The sequence below is a fragment of the Zalophus californianus genome, chromosome 5 (genome assembly GCF_009762305.2).
Source record: "Zalophus californianus isolate mZalCal1 chromosome 5, mZalCal1.pri.v2, whole genome shotgun sequence".
NCBI classification, from domain to species: domain Eukaryota; kingdom Metazoa; phylum Chordata; class Mammalia; order Carnivora; family Otariidae; genus Zalophus; species Zalophus californianus.
In genome coordinates, this window is record NC_045599.1 from 83,843,354 (window position 1) to 83,863,206 (window position 19,853).

A 19,853-nucleotide genomic window follows, 5' to 3' on the forward strand; every position below is an offset into this window, starting at 1 on the left:
CAAAAAAAAAAGTAAAAAATTTTCATATAATAAGAACATCCCCTCTTCGGAACTTCAGAACTTTCATTTCAGATGGCATATGGTTCCCCCGCACCCATCTGATACCCCGGAGGATGCCGAAGCACTTAGGAGACCCAAGAGAGTGTGTAATCTGACATGACAGCTGAAGGAGGAAAGGTTGACAGAAGCCTCCGAACAGGTATCAGGGAGGCAGAAGGATTCTTCTGGAATCCAGGTTTACCCCTCATCTTTCTTTCAAGTCCACCAGAATGCGACATTTCATTTGCCCTTGAGAAGACCCCATCACTGGCAGGAAGGTTTCACTCAGCGATGGGAGGATGGACTCACCAAGACCAAGAGCTTCATGTACTGTAAACTTCTCCGAAACAGATAGGGCAAAGAGTGCTTCTGCACTTCAGTCTGTCAAATTCTCTGTAACCCAGCATAAGCTCCTGCTGGCTTTGTAGTCGGCTTCCCTTTCCTCCATAGGGCGCGCATTTACGAGTTCAGCTGTGGGCCCGCTTAATTTCCCTCCGCAGCCTTTCTTCTCCTCCTAACACATGCGCACTTGAGCCTGGCTCTGGGGTGCTGACTAAGGAGGAACAATGGGAGGCTTTGAGCAGGCCTCAGCCCCAGACCCAGTCAATATTTACTTCAGTTTGGAGCCACCGTTTTAAAGCTCCTTCCAAGCAGAACTCAACAGTGGGGGGGGGGGGGGTCCCCGGAGGCTTCTAGATTTTATTTTAACACAGGGGCAAGGGGTAGTGCAGTTGGTAGAGACAGAGTAAATAGATTACTGTCCAAACCACTTTCTCAGAGAAAATAAGGGAGGCTCTTCCACGAAACAGGTTAAACTTTCAATACTAATTAGCAATTTATAACAAGAAAAACCAATCGTCTTCCAACACTGATTACTGCAGTCTTAAAACTCCGTATCAGGCTGAAGTGCAAATCCACTTAATGTGACCCCTGTATATCTTGTGAGCAGGGGTCTGATCCTATCAAGCACCCAAAGCTTGCCAATATTTGCCTACTCTGCCTGGAGCAGCAATGCACGGACTCCACGTGGTTAGTCCATATTCCTTGACCGACTTCCAAACCAGATCTTATGTATACTACCAATCCAAGTGTGTCCTAAAATGAAGTTGTGATTCTCAAACACTGTGAACTAAGAGTATGCTAATGTAAATACCATATGATATTTACACAGAATAAGTACATGTGTCTGCTATCTGGGCAATAGTGGGAAGGCCGGTCTCTTTGCCTTTGAAAAGAGTAACTGGAAAAAAAAAAAAGTCAATCTCCCCAACTAGTGAAAGTGGCTTACTACAGGATGGCAGGGGGAGATGGGTAGGAGGGATAGATAGTCGGCTGTAACACTACATCACAGTCAAAGGAGTTTGCCGGTCGAGTCACACTGCCTTTTGTTGAGATAAATGTAGAGATACTCACATAATTAAAAATAGAACTATTTAACTGTAAATAGTTTTACATTTGCCCAGTTGACTTAATTAAAAAAAAAAAGTCAAGTGTAATAAAACTAACCTGGAGTGACAGTGGTGAAATTTTACTAAAATGATTAAGGCCATATAAAATTACTAAAAATTCCAGTTAGATACCTGAGGAAAGAAATTCATAGTTGTCTGCTGTAACCAATTATAAAGCTCATTATTGCATTCAAATAAAAAAGTCATCACCATCGTCTATATTCTAAGCATGTAAAATACATTGACATAATTTGGCATTTCACAAAGAGAATAAAGAAAATTCAAATCACCCCTCCTCCAAAAAATATGAGGTAAAAGGTTAGGCATACTAGGATTGGCTTGTTCAGTTATGTTTGTCTAGATTCATCAAATGCACAGGAATATGTTCAGCTCTAATCTTTACTACATTATTTACTGTATTAATAAAAACTAAATAATTAAAATGCAACTCAATTCAATCATTTCAACATCTGAAGGAATTACTGGATTGTCATACACTCAATTTCATCAATCAGCATGCTCTCGTGGAAAGAATATACTGAGTCAGCCTAGCCGAGATGAAGTCTCTGGCTGATATTTTTGAACTGGTATATAAGAGTATAAGGAATTTTTTTTCAATAATACAAAGTGTCAATAAGTAAGTCATCAAAATTTAAACTTCTTGAGTACCCTTTTGCCAAGAAAGGAAGCCTGGAACAAGAGAGGGATTGTGACCATTAATCAGTCATCAGACACTGAATCCAAGTAACACAAAATTATGAAGTTTTACACTTGAAATAAACACACAGCGAGCTCATTCCCTTGATAAATCTTAACTTCCAATTTAGGGAGGACAAAAGAAATCTGTTTTTCTATAAAATGATGCAAGAGTAACAAAGATCAATCTAACATTCTAGTGAGCACAGCAATTCTAAATATCAGAACACTGAACTTTTAAGGAAAACCAGTTGTGCACAGTTATCAGTGCTCTTTCAAATAATTTGTTATTCAATATTTTTACTTTTATTGCTACTTGCCAAGTGCTGCCCTCAGTTGTCACTAAATCTCTGGGTACAGCACATAGGATCATTGATAATTTTCCTTATAAATTACTATTTTTGCTTTTTTTTTTGGTCTAAGTGAGGTTTATACCTTCAGGAGTAAAACGTTACAAAATAATCGTGTAAGTATATGATTGCAATTTTAAAACAAGTAACAGGCACATTTGCTATTCTCCTAAATAACTATAAACATATGAAGTAAAACCTGCTTTGAATAACCACCAGACAATTCTACAGAAAAGCGGCCCTTTGACAGTAATGGGTTACTCAGGTTTCAATGCATTAAAATATGTGTTCCTTGACAAATTCTGTTTCCTTTCTCAGCTAGATGCTGTTATGATCTATTTATGTTCCTAACATCAGTGTGTGTATGATTAATATGTACTAAGTTTAAAAGCAGTCGATATCAGGAGTTGTTTAAGCACAGAGGCGTCAAGAGGCTAAACGCTGCTCTTCTGGCAGCAGGATTCACAAGAATCCAAGGATCCCAGGGATAGCCAGGCTGCCTGTAAGGAACAGCCCCAGACAGGAATTGATTTGCTTCAGCAAGTCCCTCATTGGAAATACAAGCATTCTCCAAGAGGGTGTCAGTATTCATTAATTTCTCCTTTGAGATGGGAGATATCTCATTATACCTGTGAAGTCCAGAGCAGAATATCAGGGTTTTAAAAGTCAAGAAGAAGCAACATAGAAGAGACAGAGAGGAGACGAGAGGGCATTAAAAATAAACTTGACCAACGTTACAAAGGAGATCCAAAATTCCTTCCCGGGAAGAAGGGCCTGGCAGACTTGCCTCTCGCGTGTCATTATCTGCACATTATTACCCTTGTAGAAATCACAAGATAAAGCCTAAAACATAAAATACAACTCAACCTATCTTTAAAATAGTCAACTCTACCATGATGCTCTGAAATGAAGTTTGATTTGTGCTTTCTATGCAACATACAAGAATGTACAGAATTATAAAGATGCACCAGTACAAAGGGAGGTGGCCTCTTCAATCTCTGTTTTTATAACTCCATTTCCAAAGTCCTGTCACAGATGTACTTTCCTTTGAATTTTCACAAATCTGAGGGAGACATTATTTTTATTATGCCCATTTATTGATTAGGGTGAAGAAACTGAGGCTCAGCTTCATCACTATGAATGGCATACTTAGGAATCAACTAGAGCTGAAATTTAGCCAGATCTGAAATACAACCAACAAAATGTTTACAAAGACAACTTAAAAATCTAATCTGATGGTAGGTTTTTAAATATCTCACTCTCTGAGCTCTTGCCTATACAAAACCACCCAAACCCACTTAAGGCCATGTTCACAACAGCTGCTATTATAAAACTCAAAACAAACAAAGTACATGAATTCATTGCTTTTATTTCATGCAGTCAAAACAATCTATAAATGTATACATATCAGTGTTCCTAAGAACTTGATTACAATCTATTAATCTGATGAAAAATCACTGTTAATAACTTTGAGTTAAATAAAAACTATTTAATATACTTATTTCCTCCTTTTTCTAAAATGAAGGTCAACACACAATAATTAGAACTATTCAACAACTTCTACTTCCCCTGAGGATGGCGATGACCACAAATCTGAGGTGTATCCACTCATTTTGAACAAAACCATTCTTTAGAGATATGCAAATGACTTCATTTTAATCAATGAAGATATCCTATTTCTGAATGTAATAATCCTCTAAGCACATAGTATACTTCACTTTTAGGAACCACATAAATTCACACATAGTCACAGAAGATTCTCAAATTCCTGTATCAGTGAGAATCATAAAACTAGAAACTAAGCAGATGTCATTTCAAAGTCATTATCTCTGAATGCTTACTTGTATTACACCATGGTGAGCATAAGAATAAACCTACGAAAAAAAAACCCAAACGGTAACGTCTTTATTTACTATTCTTAATAAGAGTCATAGTTCTTATAAAACGCTACCCAGTGTTTTAAATTAAATCCATTTTACCAAGGATTTAAAAATGAAAAGATTTGTTTCTGTTTGAATTATAAAAAATGTCGGTAAAAACTGTTATAAAAATAAAAGGATACCTGAATTAAGAGGGCTCACCATCCTTTCCCTCTTTTTTTGTTTGTATTAAAATATAGCTGATTTACAGTACAAACAGCTCCATCTTCCTTTTTACAATTGTTCCATAGAGGTAATTTTGGTTAAGTAACTCAACTCACTGATGCTTTCAAAGACTTTAAAGTTCACTTAGGGGATTAGTAATATTGTATTTATACACACAGAGTGAAGAACAAAAAGGGTAAGGAGGCAGAGTAATCTGAATTTAACTAGTCCCATCCTTTATTTGTTAATACAAGCATCCCATGATATTTGTTCTGCAAATCAAATGATATACAGACTGAAAAATGTGGAAGCGTATTTACAGACTTTATAGTACCTGGACTGTGGAGGAACAAAGATTTCCCACAAAGGACACTAGAATCGGAGAATTTTAAAGCAGGAATGAATTTCCCCCCAAGTCTCTTATAACCCCATTGGAAGCGTAGGCTCCCGTCAGGGCCACCCACAACACACCCAGCCAGTGGAAGCCAGACACACTATTAGTCATCTTCTCTGCTGAATGTAAAATGAACATTTGGGGTTCATTTAAGCATTCCAATTTAAATGGGAAAGTGTTAAAAATCTGTTTCTGAGGTGTAATTCTGGCATTGCCACATAAAATACATCTGGGGAGGGTTTGCAAATAAATATCCTGAGACATTTATGACAGGATCCTCCTAAAACTTTTTGGACCAAGGCAGTATTTTCACTCCAAAAGAATCTGTCTAAGCAAAACTTACAACAAAATCCCTGGCCTAGTACTTTTGTTCATGGTGGATTTTTAATGATGCATACACCTCAATAGGAAAAGCTATTTGATTTGAGATTTGGAGGAAAGTGCTAAAAATGAAGACTACTAGGTCTTAAGACAAATCACTTTCCCTTGTGCAAATACTAAGCCATTTTAGAAATTATGGAACTATATAGGAAGTTCAGGGCAAATACAACCAAGAGTCCTTGATGAGGAGCCGGAAATAATCTCTCTCCCCACTGACTTATCTAGAAACTTGCTGCCCAAACTGTGGTGCACAGGCCAACTGCATCATATAACCTGGAGCTTGTAAGAAATGCACACTAGCAGGGCCCTGCCCCAGATCCGCTGAATTAAAATCTGTATTTCAGCAAGACCTCCAGAGGATCTGCATGCAATTAGACGATGAGAAGCAGTTATCTAGAAATTGCTAACTGAATGCTTCATGCAGGGATGCTGTTTACACTGTTTACTGTGGCATCTCCAGTACAAGAACAATACCTGACCCACAGTGGACACTCAATAAATATTTGCTGAATAAATCCATGTGTGAACATCTCTCATAGTACTATCTACTCTGTGTATAAAATTGTTGTAACTGCACAAAACTGCAAGTTCCTTCAGGGTACAGTTGCTGTCTTCATCTCTGAGGCAGCTGTGTGCCTCCCAGTGCTTGTACGTATCACTCAATAGATATTTCATCAATTGTAACTTTTAGATATTCAATACAGGAATATATTATTATGCTTAGATATTAGCTATAATATTGCTTTAATGTGAAAACTTTGGAAAAATAAGCTAAAATCAATATATAATTCCTAAATTCACCCATTTGGCTTTGATTTTAAGTATACTACAGAGAATTCACCCAAGGAATCAAGATAGTAATGGAAAACATTATCTAGGGCCAAATCCTAATTCCACATAGTACCAGAGAACAGGGATGGCACGGATGATTGAAATCCAAAATTGATTCCAAAACCTCATGTTATTCAATAGCCTCAAAGTCTTTTCTTACCAAATCTCACACCAAAGCTGCTCTAAGTTTCAGAAATGTCATTTTTTTAGTTTTATTTTCTTTCTCAAATCCACCTACCAATCGCACAGGCCCAGAAATAGTAAAATGGCCAAAGCCATCAAAAGGGAAAGACTGTGATAGAGAGATCTACATAGTAACAAACTAGGTAATTAGTTCTCAAATAACCAGATATCAAGACAAAAATCTAGAGATAGGAAGTAATAATTTATAAAAGAGGTAACTGTAAGAAATAATCAGATACATTAACAGCATCTATAGATGTATCAATAACAAGACCATTCCAAAGTAAAACTCAAAATAATGAGGTATTCAGAGTCAAAATTACTGCTGGTTCTCTCAGTCCATATAATAAGGGAGGGATACCAAAGTAAGGACTCTCTCCCTAATAAAGAACTGCTTTGTTTCTTTTTAATTAACAGAATCAGATGGTCTTTTATGTTTTGTTTTGTTTCCGAGAACACAGAGTTTCAAGTTAGGTCATCCGATATGTCTGACCCCATACGTATATATTCATATGGAATACCCTATATATGTATACACACCCCACCCAACACACACACTTTGTCATGTTTTTGTTTTCCCAAGAGTATAGTTGACAATGGTGATAGCTGAGTGTGTAATTAGTTTTCATTGTTCCCCTGACAGCTATAGTTCCATACAAGACCCTTTTCTTTTTATGTTGTAAATGCTATGGAAAAAATACACTAATAACAGGCATTTAATTATGGGTCCAGCAACCATAATGGGAACATTGCCAGAAGAGAAGGGAACCTCTGGAACAGCAAAAACGTGTATTTGCAGGGGAGGAAAAAAGGTTAGTTCTTCAATTACAGCAATTCTCAAAATATTGATGACAGGCATATGATGGAAAAATTTTGAATTTTTTCCTGAGTCTCTATTGACAATAAAGTAGGTATAAAATGCTCTATGGATACTAAAACCAAGAATACTACTGTATCTGTGCTAAAATATTAATAAGAATAAAGGCATTGTTTATTAATAAGGGAAATACTCTTTAGAATAGCTTTGTTTTGATATTATCAGTGAAGAGTACAAAGATGCAGTTTCAAATTTTGCTTTTTGCTTTGCTTTCCATGGAATTAAATTAGCACTTGTGAAATCAAATATCTGGGTGCTCCATTCCCTGAGGCTTACTTTAATTTGTTTTATACAGTATTTAAAATAAAGCATCCCCCCGAGTTGCTGTCATGGCGGACACCAGATCTGTCACTGAGGTCCTTTCTCGCCTGATTAATTAGTAATTGGGAGACACATTTTGGCAGCTTTCATTTCCCTATTATTTTCTCTAGTTTGACACAAAACCCTGTCAGAAGCACCACGATTTGAACTGTACCCTTCTTAGTGCTGGGTCACTAAATTTTAATAAATGGAGCCCCCGCCAGAAAACTACCGAAATAGGCATAAAAGTTTATCGAAGCAGTAACAGTAAACAAATATATGAAGAAAACACTGAATGCCACAGTATCTAAAACATTAATGGTCTGTCTGAACCCAAGGGTTATTGGCAAGATTGCAGGTCAGAAACTAAAAGAAAAGGCCTTTAATAAAACCAGCACTTTCATCTGTCTTTAAAATATAGATATTAGTTAAATAAAGCAGACAAACGCTTTGGTGCAGCAGAGCCATACATCTGCGCCTCCTCCATTATCCCAACCCGACGAATGAATTTATTGGGAGGCAAAGATTGATAGTGGCTACAGGAATACAGAACCCATCCAGAAGTCACAAAAGCTCTGTCTGAGCCAAACAAAGAAACATTTTTCATAAAAGGTAAGGTGAGGAACTTAAAAGTGAAGCTAAAAAGACTGATACTTCAGAGACCTGCAAATAGCTACAGAATCAGTTTCAGGTTCTCCATCTCAAAGTGTCAGTCACTTCAAAAAAGCATCCTGCTACTATGGTGGCTCAGGACACTTGTGTGCCATGGCAGCGGCCATGCTGTGTGGGTCAGAGGTCACAGCTTCCACATTCCGACATCTGTCTGTATTTTCTTGCCCTGAAACAATAGAAGGGGAACGAGGCTCATTTGCTCCCACTTTGTTTAACCTAATTGTTAAACACAAAGGATCATTTCCCCATATTTAGAATTAGTCTTCCTTTTCTTTCTATTCCCATTTGTTTCCATAAAATTAAGTACTATAAAAAACCTAACCAAGAGGTTAAGCCCCCCCCCACACACACACATTATTAAAGTTCGGTAAACGTGACAAAGCCGTATGTCCCACGGGTGTCTATGGAACATGAAACACCAAGTATCATGTCTACCACCATCAAAATCCAGATCACAATTTGCACTATAATTATCCAACCAAAATAAGCCATGCCTTGATTTTATTCAAACCATAAAACTGCATTTTAATATGACAAAATACTTTCCTAATATGTATTTTCACAACATGAAGCAAGAGCTAGTTGTTAACTATAGTTTCTACATACATAAATAAGTCACTAATAAGACTTAGAATGGACACTCTGACAGCTTAGAAGCAAAAAGAAAAAACAAAAGTATTTATTAGTCCATTTAAAACAAAAAGGTCACTTTGGACACTCAGATATTCTAGTCTTATCCATCAGCCAGTCAAAAAACAAAACAAAAAAAATGGATGGATGATGGATATCAGAGGAAAGCTTTGCAGTACAAAAACTATCAGCTCATACCCTGGACTTCAAATAAGGAGTCTAGGAGATGTATACCATTTCTTAAAACATGCATTTTATTTATCACCTTTATATTGCATCTGCAACCACCAAAAATCCTACTTCTAATCAACTGAAGCAATCTGTGACATAAGTAGTTTTCAATCTGTGCCCAGTTTAATCAGACTGACTGAGTCAGGTTACTTTGAAATTAATCTTAAGGAAGTTCTGTTTTTACTGCAGTTCATGGGAATAATGTTCCCAGACATCATCAAACAGATGCAGTAGCAAGAAGTTTAGTATAAATTTTTGGTAAACTTTACTAGGCCACATGTTCTTCCAAATGTATTGAAAAATACAAAACGTGGTGGAAAATATAACAGACTCGGCTGACATATTCTCATAATTTTTAATAACAAATATGAATCTACTTCCAATATAATTTTCTAAGAAATTATAAGAACCCATAAGAACAGTTTAGTAATGAGAGAATGAAAGCCTATATTTCAGGGACAAAAAGGCTCTGATCTCATATAATGCTTCTGAAAGCATCCCAAATGTTTCATTTTTAAAGATACCTATACTTTTATCAGCACCTCTTACTAGAGAAAGATTCTTGGTACCGCTGAGCGATTTACGGAAAAAAATACGTTGGTTGACATAAAAAGGCCTACTTAGAACAATCAAAAAAAGGAAATCAGGATTTGGGGGGTTACCATAGGAGCTATTAATATACTACTTTGAAATTAACAACAAATTGTAAGCTACAAAAGAAAAATACATATGTAAACATGGTACAGCCTGACATTTAACATTAAAATATGCCTGGGTTTAAAATATATTATTACTAAATTAAAACTTCCCTTTTTTTCAACTAAATACAAGAAGATAGCATTCTAATGAGCTGACAAATAATTTGAGAGAGCTTTAAATGTAGAGCCCTGCCAAAATTATTATAAAGTGGTTTAGTCCTTTTCTATCATCCATATTCATTTCCAGACCATTTTCATGAAAGAAATAAAATCGGTCTTAAAACAAGATGGCTGCTTCTAAAAAAAAAACAAAACAAAAAAACCCTCTGATTTAACAGAAAGCCAAAAACCTAGCTTTTCTAAATTGGGGAGCAAAAACTTAGTCATCTTTTTTCCCTAATCTCCAAGCATGTATTCACACATTTCCACATGGAAACCTATACATTACACTGTGCAGTTATTTAAAATTATTAATAGCAATTTTTTAAAAAGGTCTAATCTTTGTGTGCCAATAACATAATTGTCCAATGCATAAACATACAGATATCACATGACCAGAATTCCCACGTCATAGCAGAATCATGATCATCAGTCATGGAAAACGGGACACTTGATAAATAATTACAGGAATAATACTGATGTACTTACATCTCTTAAAGAATGCCATCATAAAACATCCAATGATATCTTATTACAAACACAACAACTGTATTGGACTTTTTAAAGTAAACAGCCTAGGAACTTAACTGTCAGAGTCTCTCCTTGAATTGCACTTTGCTGACCTTCCCTGAAGCAAATGGCAGATTAATTCTATGACATACATAATAAATATTAAAAGCATTCCCCTACATTTTGAAATAATTTTTAAATAGATTTTCTTAAAAATCACTCAAAACTATTTTTATTTCTCACTTGACTGGAAAATAAAGCCTGACAGTAACATATTCTTCAACCTGTCAACTGTCAATTGTATGAAGGATGTTTCTAAAGATGACAAAGGTTTATTTTTCCTTATTGAAAATGATAGAACTCTACCTGAATGAAAGCTCAGGTAACCATGACTGTGGTACACTCCTGTCTCCCAGCAACTAGCTAACTTAAGTAGGAGTTTTCACTATTTTAAAATAATGTTTTTATTGAAATCTATGGCTGTTTGAAAACTATACTCAAAAGCCTCAAAACCAAGAGTTTATATCCACACACATTCCACATTACAGAACAGTGCACAGATTTCAGTAGTTTACAATAAATCCTTCAAAGTGCAACAAGGAATAGATATTATCAAAAATACTAAGATACAGGGAACTTTTTTCATTTATAATCAAACTATGTATAATACTTATAGTACAAAAAAACCACCATATTACTTTTTAATTTTAAACTGAGCAGTTCTATTGTCTTTGGGCTGCCTTGTTTACTACTGACTTAATTTTAAAGACCTAAATGCAGACAAATTTAGGAGGAAATAGACCTCCTGGTTGTGAGTAACATCCCATTCAGAAACACTGGAAATTCAAATTAATCACAAGAAACTTTTCTACAAAGCAGGTCAGGATATAGGTTCAGAAGCAAATGAAAATATAAATCTAATAATATAAATCAGTCCCTTAAAAGAGAGCACACTGTAGATGTTTAGTTGTCTAAGATCACCATCAAAAGACAAATTACTAAAAGTGAATATTAATAGCTCATTTCTTATACTCCCTTTGAGGTTTTTATACCTGAATATGAAGGTGTTATCCGTCACAAATGATCAAAAGGCAATTTTTTCTCAGTTCGGAAAACTGATCCTGTCTAAATATCCTGGGTAAGTGGCCAGGGCCTTCCTCGCTGTACTTAGGGACACACAGGCTTCATTTCCAACATGAACATTCTAATCAGAGCTGTTATTTTAACAGTTTATATACTGTTTCTAAAAAGAAAATTGGTAATAAGGAATCAGTCGACACAGACTGGTTCCTTACTAAAAATAAAATGTAACTTAAAATCATCATTGCTACTGGAAGTTATTCAAAACAAATACAAAAATGAAAAGGGTTGAATGGCATCTTTTTAAAAAACTATTAAAGCAAATGATTTATACTGGGGAAAAAACCCACTAAACAATAAATAAATGCTACCCACATGTAAAATTCTGTTCTTAATATTTTCTTAGTTTTGTTCCACTTTGTATTTTAATGTATTCTCTTCCTCAAAGATACATTCTTTTAGCATATTCTTCTCCCAAGCTTGCGAAGGCCAGGACTCCTGAAGGACTAATTGTATTCATTCATTTTCTTGGCCCAGCATGAAGCTGGTAGCTTGCGTGGTTCATAGCAACAGGGGAGAAGAGAAGGCGCTCATCTTTATCTGTCCCTATACAACAGGAAATCAGGCCAGTGGACAGAATGCAATGTAATGCCTGTTCAGAAGGCATCTTGCAAGATTAAATGGCAAGAAATTCACAAGGTTAATTTGCCCCCAAATAACTAAGTGCTCCTTCCAAACCTGATCTTCAGCCTTCAAAGGTGGAAGCCTCTACAGCTATTGATTATCAGCCAGAACACACATGGCAACAAGATATTCCTTCAGTGAGCCAATGGTTTAGTTAATACCACTAAAATCAACTAACAGGGAGTAATGAACAACTGAAGGCTCTCTCTGATTCTTTTAATCACAGGGAGTTTATTGACCTTGGTCTCATGCTGGAAATGCCAAATTAGACTGTACAGCCAAGTATGCCTCAAATAGCACTGATGTTCCAGTCACCTAAAAAAAAAAAAGACAGTTGACTATTTCTGAGAGCTTATTATGAACATATAACGCATAAAATGGATGGAACAAACATCTCAGGAGCTAATTTTTCTTTTCAAATGTTTACAGAAAAGTGCCCCAAAACAAGAACCATTATACCAATTTGCAAAGTAAAAAAAAAGGGGGGGGAGGATTCACTTCAGGTTTTTTGCAAATGGATCAGGGTAAAAACGGGAGATATAAATCTCTGTCATACTGCTTTATTTTTATCCGGATGTCTACATAAATTCTGATAAAAAGATCAAAATAATAAAATTACCCAATTATATCTAATACATTACATTGAGGCTCAGTTAATAAAATTAAAAAATTCTAAATAATGCTTTTTACTGGAAGAACTTTTAAGTTTCTAGCATACAAGTTATTATTTAAAACATTTAAAAATTTCAAAAATAAAGTTAATCCTGTACAAGTTTGGTGATAAAATTCATTCAAAACCAGGATCAACTTTCCATCTTTCCAAATTCTTAGATTTAAATCAAACCGATTTCCTTTGTCAGTGGAAAAGGCACAGTGCTAGAATATTGTATATACATAATAAAACATTGATGACTCTGATTTAAAAAAATAAAACAAGTTTATTTTGAAAGGAAAAAACCAAAGGATTATGATGGGGGGGGAGTTACTATCTCTCTCTATTTAGCCACATACAAATGATCTGTAAACCAGAAAGGTTTGAGTACTGACCTAGAATTCATAGCACTTTCACAACTGCAAGATTACATGTTAACAAAACTAAATGGTGTCAATTACCTGCTACTCTAACATGAAATGTTTAATTTACAAGTCCCTACAAGAATTTTAAAAGTCCAAAGAAAACATATGATTGGGTTAAAATTTAGTATACTCTGGGTGAATTATAGAGATATTTTTTTTTCCCATCAGAGCATAACACTTTAAATTGGTGATACTCAGAACCCAGCAGAAGCAAAGCATTAAGTGGGGAGAATCAATATTCTTCAAGTATGCTGGTAGTATCTGCCACTGTATTATTTTACTTTTCTACCTGTTAATGCCAATTAGTAGGAAACGTTTAATTATCCTATTATCATTTTGGCAACTGGTCAAAAGAAACCAAGAACTTTTCAATATACACACAATATTTAAAAGAATATTCTCATTGGAAGCATCAAACTGTTTACAACATGCTTCAGATTAAGAGGCATGTTCTTAATATATTGAGTCATCTCTATCTTTACAAGCGTAGCTGCTACAGGATAATGTAAATAAAGTTTTATTACTGAAAGTCTCTTTAAAAGTTACTTAAAAGCTTTTTACATTCTTAAAGAAATTAAAGACAAATAGCTATATTCTCCTTGATTTAGATATTCATTACTCAAAGTTACTTAGTAACATGCTGGTTCAGAATTCAGCCTAACATTAGAAGGATCACTCTATTACTATATTTAGGTGAAATCCAGACAACTTTCCAAATTTTTAAAATATGGAAGATGCATTTAGGCGAATGTTATCACATATACTTCTATTCAGATTGATAGTTCTCAGTTGCTATTTCAGAGATTTGTGCCAATTCAAAACATAAAATTGGTTTTTGGCCTGCCACCCAATAAGTACTAGCAACTAAAAAGTTATCAGCATTTGAAAATTGAACATCCACTTTCCAGAAGCAAATACCTACGACAATAGATTCTATCTGATAGCAAATAAGTTTAATATTTTTTTCTCTGTTAATCCAGATCTATGGATACTAATGGTATAATAAGAGTCATTAATGAAAACAATGAACTCCTAGGACTACAGAAGTTACAATATAAGATATTTAAATCCTGTGATCAAGATGTAATATTTAATTCTAATTGTATTTAAACATAATTTCAAATTCACCTCCATTAGTATAAACAAAAATATATTTACTTCATTTTGCCACAGAATCCCTTATTAGCCTGTCTACTGAACTTACCTAAGAAAAAAAATTAATCTGTTTAAGTTGAAATCAAAGTTTTCAACTTTTTTCCAAAAGATTAAGTCTTCTGATTTTATTAGTTTAACAAGTCCTAAAAAATAGGATTTATATAAAATCAGAAGGCATGATTAGCTTACTTTACAAAATAACATTACTGAAAGTAAAATGTAAAACATTGAATCTATAAAATTTAGTAAACCCTTGAAAATTTTCTAAAATGTTTCTTCCCTATCTTTTGAGATAAAACTGTGCTTATTTCTAAACTAGTTATTTTGCATTGGCTGTTTTTAAATCACATCCAAGCTGAATTTTCTTAATACATCAAAAAAAAACCCCATCTTATTCAACATTTCAGAGAGAAATCTGCCTACCAGGCCCGCCTTTCACGGTTACGTTAGTTTTTTTAAAGTAAGTTTTACTGTGACAACATATGAAGATAAATGCACCCACAAACCCCTAAGAATACTAAAGTTAGAGCTGAATCTCTTGGGAGAGGGGTACATTATCCTTTCTTTTGAACATCATCAAAATGATAACGATCAAATAAAAAGGTATTTCCACAAGCCTCGAATTAGAATACAGACTTGAGAATACCCTTGGTATTTTAAAATTCTACAGATTAACTTTGTCTGGGCAGGTTCAAAGCCACCATGGCATCCTGAGCAGAGTTTTCTACAGGCAGGGCAAATCTATTAAAAAACATGACCTGTGACAAAAATCAATGTGCTAATCTCAAACCAAACAACAGTATCAAAAGCATAAAACAGAGATAACCTAAGATAAAATGTCCTCAAACTAACTCAGACTAGCTTGACAGGTTAAGAAGGAAGGGTAAGTGGGGGTGTTGCTGATTCTTTCTGTTTTAACCTAGGATGACTGGAACACCCAAGAATCCAAATAAATGAAAACTGTGAGGAAAAGATCACACTGTGAAGTTTGGAGTGGGAAGGAAAAGCAACTAAGCACAAAATGTCCCACATTCAACTAACCAGGTTCACTGTTATTTTATTTAATAGGGCACTAAAGTTTAGAAATATAAATTCCTGTATTTCGTATATGCTCTTTAATAAAGCCCAGGGCGGGTATAAAACCAACCAACATAATGAGACTTGCTTTTAACACCATCACCAACTGGAAAGCTTGCTCTATTTGTCTTGTCAGCTTTAATAAAAGGCATCTCCTCTGGCGGGATGGCTTCCCTTTCTTTTCCTAATAGTGGTAAGTGGCATGTCAAAGAAGAAATAGCTTCCCATCCCACCACCCACCTCCAGAAGACATTTTTTTCTTTTTTAACCAAACTTTCAGGGATGTCTCCACTTCTGCCAGGCGGTGCAATTTAGAATTTGGGCTACCTGGGTGTGACTCTCTCTCCTGGAGTGGGGGGGGGGGGGGCTACTCTCCTTTCGGCAACCGGTCGACCGCTTGTGGGGAAATCTGCCCATCTTCATCTGAGCTGACATTACTTCAAGCGGGGACTCCCTCCCAAGCCTGAATTAAGGAGGAAGGACGGACCCAGTGGACACGGCCACCCAGGGATAGGAAGAACTGGAGGCGCCCGCCAGCCCCCTCTCTCCCATACACGTTGGGCGCGCAGCCACCACAAACTATCATCCCCTCGGCCTCCAGTCTCTCTCCTCCCAACTTCCACTCCAGTCCAGAGAAAAACCTGGGATTTCAGGTATAATCGATGCTATTTCCCTCTTAGGCAGGCACCGAAACCAGCCCGCACCTGGAAGCTGGCTTCAGTCCCAGAGAGCCAGAACATTATGGGCCCAGCGGGGCCGACTGCTGCCCACAGGCCGGGGAGAAAGTAGGGCTCGGAGCTGCTCTGGATCCGGAGGGGTTCGCCCGGCACACTGGACAACCCTCACTCCTCCCCACTTCCAGAATCCCTGAACAAGGGACGTCTGCGGGTGGCCAGAGTCCAGCAGGCGCGCTAGGGCGGCCCCAGGCGCCCATCTCTAGCCTTCCGCGTACTCGGAGGGCTTTGGAGACGCCCACAAAACGGTTCCAGGTAATTGCGCGTGTTCCTCCGGCTTCACACCGCCAGGCCGTGAACTACAGGGCTCCCACCTCCCGGCTCGGCCAACTCCAGCAGCTCGCTCCGCATACATGACGTAATCCGGCATTAGATCAAACTTTCTGGCACCTTGAGCCCACGGGGGGCAAGGAGGTGGGAGAATCCTCTCCACTGCCAGGCGCGCCGGGCCGAGACTGGGCTCGGGGCCGGATGATTGCCTCGCAGTTAGAAGAAAATAAAAGCCTAAAGCTTCCGCTTCCCAGCCCCCGCCCCCGCCTCACTTCCCCCAGCCCGTGCGCTCCCTGAACGTACCGAGAAAAGGGAAGAAAATTAAAAAAAAAAAAAAAAACAACAACTTTGGGGATGTTTGGTGGGTTCTCCCTGCAGTCCCTGCGCAACCACGCTCCAGGCGGGAACTCCTGACGGCGCGCACCCGGGACTCCCGGTGCCCAAGCGCTACGCCCGGATCGAGATGCTGGCCGGCTTGCCCCGGTGAAGAAGCGGAGAAGTCTCGACTCCCCAGCTCCCGCCTTTTCCGAGTCTCCCCGCGCTCCGCAGAGGCAGCGGGTCTGGGCTGCCCCCGGGACTCCCAAGGACTCCTGGTCTCTTTGAGGCAGCTTAACAAAGAGAGGCGCGACGGGAGCGCTTCCCGCGGGCGCCTCGAAAGCCATCAGCGCCCTGGCGACGCAGGCTCCGAGGGTGCGCGCCGCCGGCGGCTGGTGCGCGCTGGTCCCCGCCGCCACCGCCGCTTCTTCCGCAGGGCGCCGAGGCCCGAGTATCCCCGCTCTCCGCTCCCCTTATTGCCTTACCTGGGGTTGCTGCTGTTCCAGTAGACGGCGTAGCGGTCGGCGACGGCCTTGGAGCCTGGGTCCTGGCTGAACACACACATCCAGAGCACCAGAAACACCAGCGTCAACATCTCCACGTGCAACATCACGCCTAGCCAGCGGCGGAGCCCCCGACAAGCCACTCCGGGGAAAGAACAGGAATCCGGAGGGAGGGAGGGAGGGAGGGAAGGGGAGAAAGAGAGCAGGAGCCAAATAAATATGAATAAATAAGAATGAAGAGTGGCGAGAAAAGAAAGAGGGGCACACCAAGCTGGGGAGGGGAAGGAGAACGAGAAAAGGAGACGGGGGGGTGGTCGGGGAGGGGGCAAAGACAAACTCGCACCCCCAATGGAGGGTTCAGGAGGAAAAAAGGAATCACAAGATGGAGAGAAGCATGCGTGTGTGTGGTGGCGGCGGCGAGGGCGGGGGAAGGGGTGCCAAGCTGTGTCTCGAGCGGCGGCGGCAGGCCGGTCACCCCGGGAGAAGGAGGTGCGCACCGGGCCGGGCGGCGGCACCGCGGGTTGGGGCAGGCGGCGGCGCACGCTGCACAGTCACCGGGAGTTGCGCGCCGCAGCCGCGGGGAGACATACACTGGCCCGCCGGGCCCGGCTCAGCGTCGGCGCCGCGGGCTGCGCACGGCTCCGCCGCCGCCCAGGGCCCTCGCAGTGCGCCCCGCTTCGCTCCAAGTTACTTTGGCGGCGGGTGAGAAACTGCAGGAGGAGGGCTCCGTGCGGATGGAGGGCTTCGCGCCTGTGGTCCCGGAGTGTGAGGACCCCCTTCCCCCGCCTTCTCTGTGCCTTAACCCGGAGACCCTTGGAAATCTCGGAGGAGTCGTAGGTGCTGCGGGTTCGGGGCGGTGCGCCGAAAAGGGTGGGGATCCGGAGCCACAAACCCAGCCCTGCCGGCGTCCTGGAACTGCTTAAGCGGCAGCTAAGCCGGCGAGGAGCGGTCTTGCCTTGCAAACCTCAAAGAAAAGTTTGGCTCTCCGTGTCTTCCGGCAGGTCCCCCCGGCGGAGTCGGACTGCGGCGGCGGGAGACGACACCCCTGGCGCTGGCAGAGCCTCGGGGATTTCTCGCGCGTGCTTTTCTTGGCCGGGTGTGGGTGCACCAGAGTGAATGAAGAGCAGAGGTTACGAACCAGCCAGCGAGGCGGAGCTGGGATGCCCAAACCTGCAGGACGACGCCAACCCAACTGTTAGGCTGGAGAGCGAGAGAGAAAACAATCACTTTTTAAATGAATCCCTCCAACTCTTGGATGGGCTGATGTCAGTCTCTGATCGCCTTCCGGGAGCAAGACTGAGCCCCCAGACGCGGTGCCAAGAGCCTCGGGTGAGCGCTCAGAAGTGTCCCTGCGACTCCGACGGGTCTTGCCCGAAGCCCGGCAACTTGTAGAGATGCATCAATCAGTTTGAAACGGGAAAAGGGGGAAAAAAAGAGAGAGAGAGAGAGAGCGCAGGAGCGAGTGGCACCTCCCCGATGACTACATCAGAAAACCTTCCCGATCCTCCTGCAGCTGCTCCTCTTTCCCTCCTTGGGCACAGCAGCAACAAGAGGTGAAAAGCACCAACCGAATCCTAAAACCTCTACCAGGCGGGAAAATAAACTTGAGTGCAGCAGCACGAACAGCCCGGGAGGGATTGAAATGACTGGCGAGAAGTGGAAAGAGGTAAAAGTCAGTTTTGCAAAAGAGAAAAAAAAAAGAGAAAAAATGCTTTATGGGAAAAATCTCCTCGGGCACGCCCCCTCGTTAATGACCTGCGTGTAAAGCCGACAGCAACGGCGACCCAGCAGCAGCCGCCGCCGCCGCCGCCCCCGAGCGCAAGGCCACGCGCGTGAACGTGGACGTGGGCGGTGCGGCCGTGGGGGGGGCGGTGCCCGGGCGTGTAGCGCAGGGCGCTGGGCAGGCGGGCTGCGCGAGCGCGGGTGTGAGCTCCGGACCTAGCAGGGGGAGGCGCCGCCCGCCCGCGCCCAGCCAGCGCTGCTGCCGCCGCGGCCCGGGTCATGTGGGCTGCTTTTTTTTTTCTTTTTTTTTTTTCTCCCCATGCAGTTTACTTGGAAAGCGGGGCGGGGGGGAGCGGGGGGGGGAGCAGCCAGTCAGTGAACAGCCTGCTGTTTGCTTACAGGTCGGGGTTTTTTCCTCTCTCTTCACTCCAACAGGATTGGTTTGTTCCACGAGAAAGAGGCGTTTTCTTAATCTCCTCCCTTCCCCACGCCTCCTACCCCCCTCCTCGGCCCCACCTTCCAGAAACCTGACTAATTGAATTACTGGGAGTGCCGAGGCGCCCTCTCCTCCGCCCGAACCCAGCAGCCGCGCGTAACCCTTTGGATGCTGAATTCCGTCTGGGCTGAGGAGTGATTTGACATCTTTTTACCTGAGAGTGAGGTTTTTCAATTACACAGGAACCGGTTCCCATCTTGTAGCCGGCAAGCCGAAATCTGTCTCCGAGGCCTTGCAGGTGACTTGAAGTCCCAGCA

The 19,853-nt window shown here is 40.6% G+C and overlaps 1 protein-coding gene across 3 annotated transcripts in view; it reads right to left on the bottom strand.

The window, feature by feature from the left end:
• The window catches only part of EFNA5 (ephrin A5), a 271,889-nt gene extending 253,423 nt beyond the window's left edge, over window positions 1-18,466 (bottom strand). The window contains exons 1-2 of one of the 3 annotated variants that reach the window (XM_027606168.2): window positions 18,343-18,466; window positions 17,361-17,490 (exon numbers count right to left, since the gene is read on the bottom strand). In XM_027606168.2, the coding sequence (XP_027461969.1) occupies window positions 17,361-17,485 (125 nt within the window). In that variant the 5' untranslated portion in view covers window positions 17,486-17,490; window positions 18,343-18,466. Of the gene's footprint in view, window positions 1-17,360; window positions 17,637-18,342 lie in introns of those variants that run through there. The other 2 variants (XM_027606167.2, XM_027606169.2) reach the window with 2 other exon arrangements.
• Window positions 18,467-19,853: the final 1,387 nt, after the last annotated feature.